The sequence below is a fragment of the Elephantulus edwardii genome, unplaced genomic scaffold (assembly GCF_000299155.1).
Source record: "Elephantulus edwardii isolate Elephantulus edwardi_28Jun2011 unplaced genomic scaffold, EleEdw1.0 scaffold00006, whole genome shotgun sequence".
NCBI lineage: Eukaryota > Metazoa > Chordata > Mammalia > Macroscelidea > Macroscelididae > Elephantulus > Elephantulus edwardii.
This window is the reverse complement of record NW_006399756.1, coordinates 2306217-2321488: the sequence shown is the minus strand read 5'-3', so window position 1 is coordinate 2321488 and position 15272 is coordinate 2306217. Positions and strand designations below refer to the sequence as shown.

Here is a 15272-nt window from a genome sequence, read left to right as displayed (position 1 = left end):
CCTGGGGGGGTGACCGTTTCTGGGGGGGGTGACCGTTCCTGAGGGGTGACCATTCCTGGGCGTGACCATTCCCGAGGGGTGGCCGTTCCTTGGGGGTGACCGTTCCTCAAGGGTGACCGTTCCTGAGGGGTGACCGTTCCTGGGGGTGACCGTTCCTGGGGGGGGTGACCATTCTTGGAGGATGACCGTTCCTGGGGGGGTGACCATTCCTGGGGAGGTGTGGCTGTTCCTTGGGAGGTGTGGCCGTTCCTAGGGGTGGCCGTTCCTGGGGGATGACTGTTCCTGAGAGATGACTTTGTGCTGTGTTGTTAGTGGCCGTTGACAGAGCAGATGGCCTTTCTGGTCAGCAGTTGGGCCCTCTCCGTGATGTTGCTGACAGCAGTCCTGGCTGGAGAGATGAGCTCTGCCTGCTTCCCCCTTGCTCTCCTGGCTCCTTCCCTTTCTCTCTCCCGGCTCCTGCCCTCGCTTTATCCCTGGGTGAATGCTGCGCTTGGGGCTCCGGGTGTGGGTCGTTGTGTGGGGTGAGCGCCTCCTGGTGTCAGTGGTCACCTTCAGGGCCCATCTGATGTTTGACTGAAAATCAAGTCATGGACATGTGCTCAGTTCTGCGCTTCAGGGGTGACTCAGGCTCACAGTCTTGGGGTTCTAGCAGCCTCTGTCAAACTGAAGACATTAGACAGGAACGCAAGCTGAAGACACACGGTCCTGCCGTCCGCTGTACAGTTGGGGTTCATTCGGATTTACGTAACTGGGTCAGGGGAGGCTCTGGATGGAAATAAACTCATGCCCACTGGAAGTCTTTCACTCTTGGAGAAGTGCAAGGTGTATGCTTTAGAAACTTTCTACATTATGATTTATCAATAAATTTTATTTCCTGCAGGTATAATGTGAATACAGATCTTTATTGGTTTCAGAAAGTTTATATTAAATTGATAGCCCTGTGAGGGAGAAGCATAATACATCTTGGTTTTTCTTGAAGTGGATGGTTTATATATCTGTGTAAATAGCTGACAGTAGTTGGGCTCTAATTTATTGATGAATTGTATTAACAGTTCTGTCTCCGATGAAGAATCCATGTTGTTGCCACAGCTCCATTTGGGGCCTCCAGGAAGCTGGCAGCCCCAATTCTGTTGGCATCTTATTTACAGCACGTGGAAAAGTTTGACTGGCTCAGGAGCGAGGCTCTAGCAGGCTAGCAGGAGTTAAAAGTAACTTGATCAGTCGTCAATAGTTTATTGAAGAAACACTCCTGTTTGCCTCCCAATTTGCAGAAGGCTGAGGCTGTCAGTCATGATGTACTGCCTCTTGGAATTAGTCAATAGAGCAGACGCCAGGAATTGCTGTGGGCAGAGAATAAGCACTGTGATCATGACATAACCGGGGTCAGTGATTTATGGATTTCAATATAGTCGGAGCTGCATAGGATTGAAAATTTACTAGGTCACTAGTGCACCCAAAATTTTATTCACAGCCTTCAGGCATCTTTTGAAATGTGCAACAAAATAAAAACCTCTGACCTGTTCATACATGGTGGACTCGGCGAGTGACGTGGCAGCCCAGTGAGCCTCATTTACATGGAAACAGGCGCGACTCTGCCAGGCTCCCGTGGGGGCCCATGGCCTGTAGGGAGTGCGTGCGTGTAGACGTAGATGTGCTCGTGCGTGTATGTGTGTGTGTGTGTGCGCGTGATGAGTGCATGTATGCAAGGAGTGGAGGGGTATCTCTTTATAATCTAATTTTCTTATTTTAAAGTTGGAAGCTGAAGCTGTTCCTGAAGTGTCTGAAAAATATGAAATTAGCTCCGTTCCCACCTTCCTATTTTTCAAGGTAAGGATGAAGGGACTAGCTGGGCATCGGGAGATAGTGGACAGGGACATCCGTCATGGCTTCGTTGGCCAGGTCAGGAATTGTCCTGCGAAGAACCTAGGCTCTGAAGGTCCAGCCCCCAGTACTTGGTGCTGTTTTGTTATATGTTAGTTGGAACTGACTTGTAGCTGACCCTCCAGTGGGTGTTCAGAGACTGTAGATTGCCCAGGAGGAGATTCCCCAGAGCAGCTTGTGAATTTGAACCACTGGCCTTTGGGTTGGCAGTGCAGCTCCTTACACCAGAGTCCCGTATGCAGAACTGGAATTTCTGGTTAAAGATCCATGGCATTTCCTGAGCTGGGCAAGACATGGATGCTTGAAGGCATGTGCTGTTTGGCTCTGGTGCATCGGTCCTACAGGTTACAGTGTCAGCCTGTGCCTGCAGGCAGCCGTGGCGTCACCGTGTTCTCCAGACCCGAGTGCACGTGGACAGCAGCAGGCCTGTCCCAGGAAGCGCGGGGAGGTGGGGAGGGAGGATTCTCTGCCATTTGGGTTTGTCTGCTTCCAGTTAGAGGTGTAGTGCGGTCTGTCATGTTCCCCCAAAGAACAGTCTGTTTCTGGAGTTGAGACGTGCTGCAGGTACTTCAGCAATGTGTTTGCACCCATCCCGGCCGGCCGGGCTGAGGACATAGACTGTGCTTCTGGAGTCTGATCTGTGATACCGGCAAAGGTCTGCCTGCCTCGTGGTCTAAGTGCCCCTTTCTCACTTTAGAACTGTCAGAAGATTGACCGACTAGATGGAGCACATGCCCCAGAACTGACCAAAAAGGTTCAGCGGCACTCGTCCGCCAGCACCTTTCCGCCCAGCACCAAGGAGGCCCCTAAAGAAGACCTCAATGTCAGACTCAAGAAGCTGACCAACGCTGCCCCCTGCATGCTGTTCATGAAAGGGACGCCTCAGGAGCCGCGCTGTGGTGAGAAGGACAGGGATTCCCCAGGGAGGTGGTGTGCCCTCCCCTACATGGAGGTGGTGTGCCTTCCCCTACATGGAGGTGGTGTGCCTTCTCCTTCCATGAGGCCGTGTGCCTTTCCCTCTGGATGGCTATTCCACAGGGAGGTGGTGTGCCTTCCCCCTACATGGAGGCCGTGTGCCCTCTGCAGCTAGACTGTGTTCTGAGGGCTGGCCCTTCCCTGTGCACCATGCAGTCTTGTGGACAGGTGAGTGGGAGTTACCACTCAGAGACTGTTGGAGCCAAAAGAAGGCCTTGATGCCCTCTGATCCCAGTTCTCAGTCCCAGAGAGACCATGCTGACTTGTCCCAGTTCACTCTCTGGCAGCCAGGACTAGATTCTGCTCCTGTGTCCATCCTTTCCTGGAGCCCTTCACTGTGTCCATTGGGGATGCGCTGGTTATGCTCTTCACTGCCTGTAGTCATCCCAGGCACAGCTGGTAGTGTGGAGCCTACATGAGGGGCCTTGTTCTGTGACTTGGACTCACTCTCGCTCCTGTACACCTGTATGTTTGCACTTCTGTCCTTAAATACGTTTTGGATTATCTAACACCTGGTGTAGAGTTGACTATTTTTTTCTCCTGTTCCTCATGCAAACTGAAAGAACTGAAGGCAAAGTTCAAGCGTACAGTTGCAGTCCTGAAGGATCTCTGGACTAAACAGTGGACAGCACAGGGTACACCAGAAGGAGAGGAAGGGCTCCTGTGCTGAGAGGAAGTGGTCAGCTGTTTGGGAGCAGCAGATAGTCAGGAACTGAAGCTGTTGAAGGAGGAAGTCCAAGTACACTGAAGGTTTTGGTGAAAACCTGGGTTCTAGAAATTGGTGGTATACAGAGTGAGTGAGGTCTTTAAAACAGAAAATGGGTGATCATTTGTTTATGCCAAGAAATTTGGAAGATATGGTCAACCAGCTAGAAGAGATCCTTATTTGTGCCCATTCCAAAGCAAAGTGATGCAACAGAATGCAAGAAATTATCATTATCAAAGCCTTAGTTATTATCATGTGTAAAATCTTCCTGAAGACACATCAGGAGTGGTTGCAGTAGCACATTGATAAAGACCTGCCGGACATTGAGGCTGGATCTAGAAGAGACGTGGAATGAAGGATGTCATTGCTGATGTCACAAGGCTCTTGGGTGGAAGCATAGACTACCAGAAAGGTGTTTATTTGTGTTTTATTGATTCTGCAAAGGCATTCAGCTCTATGGATCAGAACAATATACATTTCAGAGAACGGGAATTCTGGAACATGTGATTGTGCTCATGTAGAATTTGTGTGTAGAACAGGAAACAGTCGTTTGAACAAAACAAAGGCTTACTGTTTGGTTTATGAGCAAGAAAGATTTGTGTCAGGCTTCCAGCCTTCTCTCATACCTGTTTGGTACGTTTGGTGAGCAATTATGCTGAAAAATTGGAATGAGTGCAGGAGAATCTGGTGTAAGATTGGAGGAAGAATTATTAACAACTTGTGCACACAGATAATTTCTTTTACAGTCTTTAGAAAAATGGTCTTTCCTATAGAGTGGAGGTTGATAATGGTCTAAATATCCAGACTGGTACTACGCCATCATCTCTGACGTGAATTACTCCTCCTCTGTCCAGTTCCCTCGTTCTTGTCTGTGTCTTCTGGGTTTTGTGGTTTGCTGCAAGGTCTCAAAGGAACTCAGAACCCGTCAGGGAAGTAGCTCACATGACTGGATGATACCAGCTGGTGCAGAGCTGGTGGGCAGTGGCCCAGGATCCTGCAGACTCTCAGTTACGGTGCATACGGATTGGGTTAGTTGCATGTCCCAAGAGAGAGCACTGAGCTTCCCTGAGCCTTTTAGTAGGATCAGCCTTGTATCCTACCCTGATCCTTTTCACTCTAATGCAGTTACTTTTTCTCCAGAAAGCACAAGGCTTTGTATGGAAAGAGCACAGTGATTCATTGTGCCACACTGTGATACGCAGGTGGTAAAGAAGGTAAAGGCAAAGACGACTTGAAGGCCTTAATGATGACGTTTAAGGTCTGCACAGTATTCAGTAGGGATTAGACTTCACCGTGAAGCAAGAAGTCTCACAACTGAATCACTAAGCAGCGTCGTGATAAATGGGGAAAATGCTGGAGCTATCAAAGCTTTCATCTTACTTGCTAGAATCTACAATCAACATACGTGGAAGCAGCAGTCAGGAGCTACCACACTGCATTGCAAACGTGCTGCATGAGACCTCTGACGTGTGAAAGACGTCACTTGGAGGACCAAGGTGTGCCAAGATGGTTTTCAGTCACCTCGTGCATGTGGGAGCTGGACAGGAAAGAGAGCGAGCAGGTGGTGCTCAGTGATGAGTTTGGGGAAGAATACCGAACATAACGATGAACTGTGAGAAGAATGGTGCTCCTGGAAAATGAACGGTAAGACCGCCTCTCGCTCACTCTGTGTAGGTGACCAGGAGGGACCAGTCTCTAGAGCAGGACATCATTTTAATAAAATTGAGAGCGAACAAAAAAGAGGAAGGGCTGCAGCGGTGAGGACGGGGCAGGGCCAGGTATTGCTCCAACTGTGTAGTGTCGCCCGCAGGACTAACACAACCTGCTTAATGCGGCATTATTAGGCTGTATAACTGAACATTTAATATCTTTTGATGATGCTGTTGAGAATCTGAGACTGTTCATTTCAGCTACACAAGTGGGAATTGATGAAAATGGATGGCAGTGCGGTCGACAGCACTACCAGTGAGATTACTGTACCCTGTGCGGCTCTATGAAAATAACCACGCTTCCAGTAGAAATTTGATTCTAAATTCTTCCCTGTATGGTTATTAAATTACATAGTAAGTTATGAAAAAGTCTAGTTTTTAAAGACAAAGTTTCCTGAAGAGTTCTACATAAAGCTGGAGAAAACTTCCTGCTTGAGTGATGGTCCTTGTCGGTATGTATGTATCAGACGGTGTCTGCTGCGTGTATGCGGAAAATGGTCTCGACTGTGGCGGTCACTGAGTCTTGTGTGTGTGTGGTGGGGAGCACATGGCTTGGGTGCAGCCGTTGTTCCTGGTTCTGATCACAAAGACTTGACGCTCAGACTAGACTCTTTAGCCTGATGGGTGTGATTGTTTCTTCCTTCTGGTCCCCCATACTGGTTGGTAAACTGGTTGTAGCATGTGAGCAAACCTGTGTCCCAGCAAACCTGTAGGAATAGTGATAGAAATGTCTCTTCTTGGGACAAATGTTAGTGTTCCCTTTGCCTTTGTGAATGATGATGTCATGGCATTGGCAGGTAGTAAGATTGGCTGGCCCTGAGGACAGTCTTGTGGCCGGGAGGAAGCGTGGCAGAATGAATTGGGTGGGTGAGTGATCACTCTCCTCCATTCTGACCTCCTGGGTGTCTGGCAGTCCTGGGCATTTGGGATCCCAGTCTGGGATGCCTTAGTAATTTTGTCCCTTATTTCCTTCCCTCCTTGGTGGTATTCATCAGAGAAATCTTTTCGTGTCAAACGTGGTTATTTGAGGTGTTACTCTAGAGAAGTAGTGTTGGCCAGCCCTTTCCTTCTGGTTAACCTGATACTGGATTTCCAGCCATTTTCATAATGACCGTCTTGGTGACATTTAGTGGCAGTTTGAAGAGTTGTAAAGTTAGAATCCTCATTCCTCTGTTAGTGTTCATAGGTTTTTCAAAGGCCTGTTATTTAGGAAGTAGATGGCCCATCCTGCTTCCTAGTCTGTCTGAATTGGAGAACTCCACCAAAACCTGTCCACCACGGGTAACCCTTATGACATTTGACACACCAGTGGCAGTGTTCAGTATACACAGCAACTCCAAGTTATCTCAGTACAGCATACTGACAGACAAGTGCTGTACCACTTAGGCAACATCATGCTAGATGGAGAGGAGATTGAAACTGTCAACAGCTTCATCTTGCTTGGATCCTAATTAACACCCTTGTTATCAGCCATCAGGAAGTAAGGAGACACATTGCACTGGGAAAATTTGCAGTTAGGGACCTCTCCAAATAACTGAGGAGTAAAGAAATCAGTTTGAGGACTAAGGTGCATCTGATTCAGGCCATAGTCTTTCCAGTCACTTTGCTGTGTATCTGAGAGCTAATGAGTGAATAAGGATGACAGAAGAATTGATGCCTTTGCGTTGTGGTGTTGGAGAAGAGCACTGAACATTCAATGATCGCACAGAAGAACACACAGTATGTCTTGGAGAGGATGCAGCCAGAGTGCTCACATACTTTGGACATGTTGCTAGAAGGGGCTATTCCTTGGAGGAGCGACATGATGTTGGGAAGGGTGGAGGGTCCGCAAAGGAGAGGAAGACCCTCGACCAGGTGGATTGACTCAGTGACTGCACCATGGGCTCTTGTGTGTCAGGAAGTGTGAGGTTGGAGCAGGAGAGAACAGAGTTTAGATCTTTTGTTCATTGGATCACTATGTGTCATATTTAATTCGACGGTACCTAATAACAACAGAAGCATTAAAAAGAAGCTTTAAGCTGCTTCAGAGCCATCTGTAAACAAGACTGAGGCTATGAGTTGCACAGTAGAAGATCGGCCCCTTTTCTCCTCCAAAGCTGTGGGTGGATTTGAACTGCCAGCGAGGTGCTGCCATCGGATCCCTGCTCCCTGCTGATTGTGCTGCAGAGCTCTGCTATAAAAGCCACAGTGAAGGACTTGTAAGAAAGACTGTTGGATTTGGCATTTCCTGGTTCATTTGTACGAGTATTTGCACATGTCTGTCATTACCGTTTTAATGGGCTTTTCTGTTTGCTGGTGGTTCACTTTCTGCTACAGCATGTCCTCCTCTCAGATGCAGTGAGTGGATCTTCCTGGAGGCTGGCGTTCATGACATGGGTTGGCTGGGGCTGCCCACCTGAGCCTTCCTCTCTAGACTGTTCTGGAAGTTCCTCGGTCAGGGTTGCGCTGAGCCCGCGTGGGAGTGTCTGTGTGCTCCTTGTGGTGCTCCGTCACGGGTGGTGAGGGTGGGCCCAGCATCCTTCGGGGAGCAGCGCCTTGTCCCGGCCTCTGCACTCCTGGCTGCTGGGCAGTGTCCTTCAGGGAGCAGCGCCTCGTCCCGGCCTCGGCTCTCTGCTGCCGCGCCTGCCCTGTGCTGTCCCTGCTGTCCCTTCCTTGCTGCTTTTCAGACCTTGAGTGGGGACTTCAGTCTTGGGTCGGAACCTTGCGCATCTCCCGTGTCTGCCTGGGTCTCTGCGTGGACTTTGCTCCTGTGCCCAGGGCCATCTCCTTGTCCTCTGTCCTGTGCTCCAGCTGTCACACCTCGGTCATCCTCGTGCTGGGCCCCTCCTGGGATAGGGCAGCCCAGCTCCAGTGTCGTCGGGATTTCCCAAGGAGCCCAGGCTGCATGCCTGCGCCAGCACGGTGGCCGTTTCCCAGCTGCGGGCTGATGAAGGTGTTTGGTAATCCCTGTGCCTGCTCCTCGTCACACGGCTTGTAACCGAGTGCAGGCTCCGAACTGCGGAGCTGAGGCCTGTCCCGAGGTGACCTGTCCCCCGGTGACCTGCCCTGTGGTAACCCCTCCCCCCCCCGTGACCTGTCCCCCGGTGACCTGTCCCGGAGTGACCTCCCCGCAGTGACCTATCCCTCGGTGACCTGCCCCATGGTGACACTCTGCCGGTCAGCCACAGAGCTCGGAGTCTTGGACCAGCTCTTCAGGGCCCTGCTGTCTGGATACCATGTGGATGGCCTGTAGTCTTGTCCCCATCCTCTGAGGAGGAGAAGGGGCAGAGTGCTTCTGCAGTGGGCACACGCAGTCTTGCAGCTATTTCTGCTGCTGCTGTCCCTCCCACAAGAAGGCACGCTTTGCTGTGAGGAGAAAGCCTCTCAGCATTGTGTCCTTGAGCAGAACGTTTCCAGTCTGCCACTTGAACCCTTAAAAAAGGAACCGCCACCCAGCCCTCCCAGTCTGTGTGTAATTGCCTGAAGCAAACTAGAGGTTTCCGAAGCTGGTTACACCAATACACAAAGAGCAAGTTGACATTGACAACAGAATAACCAGCAGCAATCAGCCACTACCTCTTGCTAATGACCTCCTGGATGGATGGACACATTCAGGATTTGACCTGGGGCTGACACCGGTGAGCCTGAGGCTCTGGCTCTGCACTGCGGGCCTGGGGGACACGGCTGGTGTGGACCCACATTCCAGGGTTGTGGGGCTCTGTCCCTGCGCTATGGGCCTGGGGGACGGGCCTCTGTGGACCCACGCTCCAGCACTCACTCCCTTCCTGTGACACAGGCAGATCCTGTGCTGCAGTTAATCTTCTGCCGAATTCTGTGATGTAATTTCATTTAAAAATAATTGCTGCTCAATCTGAAAGGAATTTTGAGTCTGAACAAAGAGTGATTTCCCAGTGAACTGGGACTGTGTTTTAGAAGAATGATGAGTAGGAGAGTCAGGATAGTGCAAATTATTGGAAAACGATTGGAAAGACTTGGCTTATTTAAAGAAAAATCCCCTTTTCCATCTATATCAGTAGATTTATGAAAGACTGAAATTCACACTCGTTCTTCAGAAGTACGAATGCCGTTAGAAAACAATGTTAAGAAAGCAAAGACCAAAAATGTGTCACAAAAGTATAGTAAAATCACAGAACATAGAATCATCAACGGTTTTAACAAAAGGAAAAAGTAAAAAAAAAAATCGTTAAGCACATTGGGGACCACACATCCTTTAAGAAAAGCTGCTGTCAGGTGACCCATGATGAGGAAGGGTGTGGCTGGCTCTTGGCAGGTCACTCCATGACAGAGGAGCTGGCTTTAGGGTGGACTGTGGCGCCCACCCTGCGGAAGGAAGGACATAGCCACGTCCTCACTGCTCATGGATCCCGGAGGAGGTGTTCTGGGCGGAGAGCTGCTGGGAGCAGGCGGGGCCGGGGTCGCTGTCGACACAACTGGTGTGGGTAGACTGACTGAGCGGCAGGGCCGTGGGGCGCCAGGGTCTGTACCAGACCATGCTTGGGTGAGGAGTGGGACAAGGGGTCTCCTTGCTCCTTCCTGCTTGGGTCCAGTATCTGGTTGGGTCAGTATCTGGGGTCTCTTCAATTCTCTGTTGTGGTCTGTTCACCAAATACTGCTTTTTCTACAGTAGGAGTGTTCGTGTCTCTCTCTGTCTCTCTCTTGCATGCACACGTCTGTAAAATCCTACCTGGGCTCAAAGTGGAGCCGCACATCTGGGCAGGTACTTCAAGGTCAAGCAGGTGATTAGTGGGCAGGGTTACATGTGACTCGGACATAACATTAAGTCACGGTAAAGGCAGGGAGACGTTGTGCTGAGGTGTAGGTGAAGTGTAGTTGGAACCGCGGGAGGTGAGTGTGTGTGCTTGTGTGAGAGAGACCCCGAGAGAGAGAAGCTGAGTTCTCAGAGTTCTTTTCCTTCTTCTCTTTGCAGGTTTCAGCAAACAGATGGTGGAAATTCTTAACAAACATAATATTCAGTTTAGCAGTTTTGACATCTTCTCAGACGAAGAGGTCCGGCAGGGACTCAAAGCCTACTCAAGCTGGCCCACCTACCCTCAGCTGTATGTGTCTGGAGAGCTCATAGGAGGGCTGGACATCGTCAAGGTGAGGAGACGCTGTGTAGCGCAGTAGCCTCAGACACGCATGGACCTTCGCACACACTGGGCCGAGCCTGCAGCCAAGACCAGGCGTGCTGGTAAACCACACTTAGGCCTGTGCGGTGACCATCCCCAGCAGGGAGGCCGAAAGGGCAGCATCCACCCAGGGGAAGGGGCAGCCGGCAGGAGGCAGGCGGATGCATGGAGACAAGAGTTCCATGGCATGTGGGAGAGTGATTGGCTCCGTTAGGAGCGTTGTGATGAATGTCGTAAAATAGGTGTAAATGGTTGGATGGAAAACCTGTTTGCTCTGTCAGCACCATAAAAAGAAAACCAAAAAATGATTCGTGATGAGTGTTTTTTTACAGAGAAGGTATTTGTGATGAGGAATGGATGACGATTTGGCACTGTATTCGTCTCCGGAAGGACCTGTGGTCATGTTTCTTTAAGCTGTGTGTGTTCATTTCAGGAGCTGGAAGCCTCTGGAGAACTCGATACAACTTGCCCCAAAGCCCCCAAACTGGAGGAGAGGTGAGTGTTGTCATGGCCCCGCACAGTCGCCGGCACCTGCCTGGGAACCTCGGGAACCTCGTGCTCCTGCACAAGGACCATGGGACCAGGGTACAGGGTTTTCACAGCCGTGTCTGTGGGCTGACTTGTCTCCTCGCCGCTCACCGTCTGTCTGCATTAGACCTCTGTCTCGTGTGGCTTCAGACCCCTAAGTTCACTGGCTGGACTTTGCCAGAAAGTAGAATGCAGGCAGCTTTGAGTTGAAGAGCGCTTAGGCAAGTGCACACCTCTGCATCGTGATTTTGGAGGCTGTGCGGTGTCCCACGGTCTCCCCGCAGAACAGACAAGTCTGCGTGGCAAGAAGTGCAACCAGAGTGCTTGTGAGAGCGGAGGACAGTGGACTTCATGTCACGTATTCGGGGCTTCCTGACACGAGAGGTCAGTCCTTGGAGAAGGACGCTGTGGTCACTTCGACTCCGAGCCCCTCGAGTGTGGCTATACAGTCCCTAGTTCACGTCTGTCCTTCAGGAAGTTAGCCACCTGCACTCCGGTGAAGGTGCTCGGCCCAGCTTAGTGAGTGGTCGGTCCGGTTACAGCCCCTGAAAGCCCCGAGGGTCCCTTCAGCCGCCCTTGTCCTAGGGTGTGCACCTCAGCTCTGGACTGGGCGCTCACGTCCTGCGCAGGAAGTTAGGGCCTGGTGTTTATGAGACCGTGTGACGCAGACATGGTTGGGACCACACTGAGGTCAGCAGGAGACTGGAGCGTCGAGGTCAGTGGAAGGAGGTTTGCGATTGAAAGATGTGAGAACCAATCAGCAGCGTCCTGCACAGGCTTAGTCCACAGGCCTCGTCAGACAATTCCTCGTGGACTGGTGCTTGCTTCTTTATTATTCCTCCTCTAGTGCTGCGAGTTGATGGGCTTAAATTGCAACTTTCAGGAACATTCGTTGCCTTAAAAGCCATATTGTGTTTTACAGCGGCTCAGGGACTGTGTCAGTGCGTTTGCCTGTTTAATGGCACTTGGTGCCGTGCACTGTCGTCCGCCTGTCCCTCAGATACGCTTCTGCTTGTCACGTGGCTCCAGAGTCGTGTTTAATAATTGAGCTGAGCCGTTTTATATCAATTTTCTCTCTTTAGGCTCAAAGAACTGACGAATAAAGCGGCTGTGATGCTCTTTATGAAAGGCACCAAACAGGTAAGGAATGCCCGGATGGCTCTGTCATTTCCTTTGGTGCCCGCAGCACGGGGCCGGTTTGCTCCCTCTCCTCGCGGCAGCTCATATGCTGTCTTGGTATCAGGCAGTTACCAGGCCCTAATTGGCGCTTGCAGAGCGCACACTCACCCGCGCACACTCACCCGCACACACTCTGCTGGCTTTAGTGGCCGCGCCTCAGAGTGTACCTTGCTGTCCACTGCCCAGCTGTGTCAGCCAACTTGCTCAACACTGGTCACCCTCCTGCTTCCGTCAGCGGCTCTCTGGAGCCCTACGTCGGTGCGCAGCTCGGTCACTGTACTCAGGTGGCAGCACAGCGCAGAAGCCACAGTGCACAGTCACTCCATGCCTGTGGGAACTGGGGGATCCTCCCCTGGTCCTGGAGGTAGCCAGGCTGTGTGGCCTGTGTCTGTCCCCGGAGGAGATGCCGAGGCTGCCGTTAGGTCCTGTCTGCCCTGCTTACCTGTCAGGCGTCCCGGAGCCTCCCGCACCCTGCGCTCAGGCATGGGCTTCACCCCGCAGGGTTGTTGGGAGGCGGATGGAGCGCCTGTGATGACCTCAGGAGCTCTGGGGAGTGTGCGTTCTGGATCAGGCTGCCGGCCCCAGGTCAGCAGGAGGGCTCCCCCAGCAGCTCCGAGGGAGGACGGTGGGCAGTGTCCTCGTGACGACCACAGCCTCGGGAAGCTGGTGGAGGGCTGCCAGCTGTGGGTTAATGACCAGTAATGAAAATGGACACTTTCCTTCCCCTTGGAAGCCCGAGAAGCACATGCACTCTTTGCAAGCAGCTGTGTGCTGCCGGCTCCCCTCCAAGAAGGCGGCCTTGGGCTCTGGTCTTTGCCTGGTCTCAGCAAACGTGGTGCTCAGAACCCCGGAGGCAGAAATGCAGCTGGGCCGGGAGCGTGAGTGCGGAAGACACCGCAGAAAGGTTCAGGGAGCTCAGAGGGCCCAGCGCGATCGAGTGGGGCTGAACTGGAGTCTCGGTGAGGAGGGTTTGCATCAGTGTGGTTACCACGAGCTCCTGGAAGCCGAGTGCATAAAACGAGGGCCCCAGGCACGCCAGGGCCACGCAGGAGGATGTGGGGGCAGCGACGGGCCTGAAGCAGACCTGATGGGGCTGCCTTGTGATGTGAAGATGAGGAGGCGAAGCCGAGTGAGTGCAGTTGACCGGCTCACAGCTTCCCTGTGGGGTCGAGGAGCTTCGCCAACATTTCCAAGGCTGTGCTCGTTAGGGACGTGGACTCCCTCCTCCATCCCCTGCAGGGCGGCTAGTGTATACCTTTAACAGCCAAACACTGACCCCGGTGCCACCAAGGCCCCGTTGAGTCACCCCGTGACAGCCACCTTGTGTGTGCACTGTTTACTGGCAAGCTAGCTGATACTGTGGCCTCGAGATTAATACGTGTAATGCAGCTTAGCTTTTTGTTTTCAATATAGGAAGCAAAATGTGGATTCAGTAAACAGATTCTGGAAATCCTAAACAGTACCAAGTATGTAAACCTTGTTTGTGTTTCAGTTCACCACTGGTGCTTTTTGTCCTTTTGTGTGTACCTTTAACAGGTTGAGTTACCTGTCTGGTTTGACTGGTGGTTTGTGAATGCTTCCACTTACCTCAGCCACGCCCCTTGGCTGTGCCTGGCCTGGCAGTAGGGCTTCGAGGAGCCCTTTGCCCAGGCCACCTGCCTTCTCTCTCGGAGGACCCATCATCCCCAGAGGGACAGGGGACTTTGATGTTTGCACCTTCAGGTGCTTTTTTGTTTCTCACCTCTGATCTGAGGGTGGGTGACACTCCATTCCTCCTGGCTCTGCTCAGGGAGAGAGGCGTGGAGAGGGTGATGGGCACGGGTGGGAGCAGGCTCACAGCTCCGCTGGGGGTTGGGGCTCCTTGTTTGTTTAAATAAAGCTTTATTGGCACACAGCCATGCTCATGCACGTGTGTGTTGTCAAGGCTGCTGACAGCAGTCTCCATGACCCTTAGGGCCCAAAATACTTCCTCCCTCGCTCCTCACAGGTGGTTTCTGCCCCTGGTCTGATCCAGTGTTGTCCAGAGGAAAAAGTCCCTGTGTGTGTGTACTGGACCGTCACTGAATGATCACGGTGTCGGAAAGTCCTCCCTGTGTGTGTGTGTGCTGGACGGTCACTGAATGATCACGGTGTGGCACCTGCTGGATTAATGTCAAGTCAACACGTCTGTTTCGTTAGAGTAAATGTGAAGTAACTAAAGTGCAGTTACTGATTTCATTCCAGAAAAGCAAACTAATGTTGTCATTTTTCCTGTAATTTCACTGTTTTCTCACTTTTTGCAGTGTTGAATACGAGACGTTTGACATATTGGAGGATGAAGAAGTAAGTTGCCCGTTCAGTGTTTCGTCTAGTCTTAGACTTAATCCCAGGCTCTAAATGAAGGCTTCAGGGTTCCTGCTGTTTCTGCAGGTGCGGCAAGGGCTAAAAGCGTACTCCAACTGGCCCACCTACCCCCAGCTGTATGTGAAAGGCGAGCTCATTGGAGGACTGGACATTGTGAAGGTAAGGTCAGCATTAGCTCAACCCTGAAGAATGGACTTTGACGGGGAGTGTAAATTTCAGGGCCACCTGGCGTGTTCGCTCTGCTGCCCCGCGTCCTCTTACTTCCACGCTGGTGGAATAGCCTTTGCCCACTGTCAGTGTTGGGTCAGAATGTGCCCATCTGTGTCCTTGCTGTGCTGTGAGTTCTTGCTCTGGGTCTCCTGGCCACTCTGAGTCCTCTTCCAAGCCCTCGGTGCCCAGCACACTGCTGGCCCACATGCCACTGTGTCGTTGGGTGTCTGGGCACGGTGTCAGTGGTGGGAACTGCCCGTGGGAGCCATGTGGCCACACTGCCTCTGCCCGTAGAACTTCTTCCCGTCAGCTTTTCACCAGCTCTTCTGCTCTGGGCTTCCTGCCTCTTCTCCGGGTCTCTGCTCCGTGTTCTTGAAGCTCACCTGAAGCTTTTCCAGGCGGCTCCGGCTGGAGCTGTGTGCACCTACTTCTGGAAGTAGCATGGACTCCCAGTCCCAGAGGCTGGGTGCATGTGGTGGTGGTCAGTGGCCGCCCTTACACTTCAGCCAGCTCAGTGACCTGGCACCCAGTTCCGAAGATGGATGGACTTGTACGAGTTGTCCCCATGCCCTGCGCGATGGTCATGCCTCAGGAGATGAGTGGTGGGCAGTG

General features: G+C 51.9%; 1 protein-coding gene across 1 annotated transcript in view; it reads left to right on the top strand.

Annotated features, from left to right (window-relative positions):
* Positions 1 to 15272, top strand: part of GLRX3 (glutaredoxin 3) — a 32915-nt gene that overhangs the window by 15058 nt on the left and 2585 nt on the right. Inside the window, exons 5-12 of the mRNA XM_006880124.1 lie at positions 1753 to 1827; positions 2579 to 2780; positions 10199 to 10371; positions 10834 to 10895; positions 12011 to 12068; positions 13521 to 13573; positions 14390 to 14429; positions 14517 to 14609. Of these exons, the coding sequence (XP_006880186.1) occupies positions 1753 to 1827; positions 2579 to 2780; positions 10199 to 10371; positions 10834 to 10895; positions 12011 to 12068; positions 13521 to 13573; positions 14390 to 14429; positions 14517 to 14609 (756 nt within the window). The remainder of the gene's footprint in view (positions 1 to 1752; positions 1828 to 2578; positions 2781 to 10198; positions 10372 to 10833; positions 10896 to 12010; positions 12069 to 13520; positions 13574 to 14389; positions 14430 to 14516; positions 14610 to 15272) is intronic.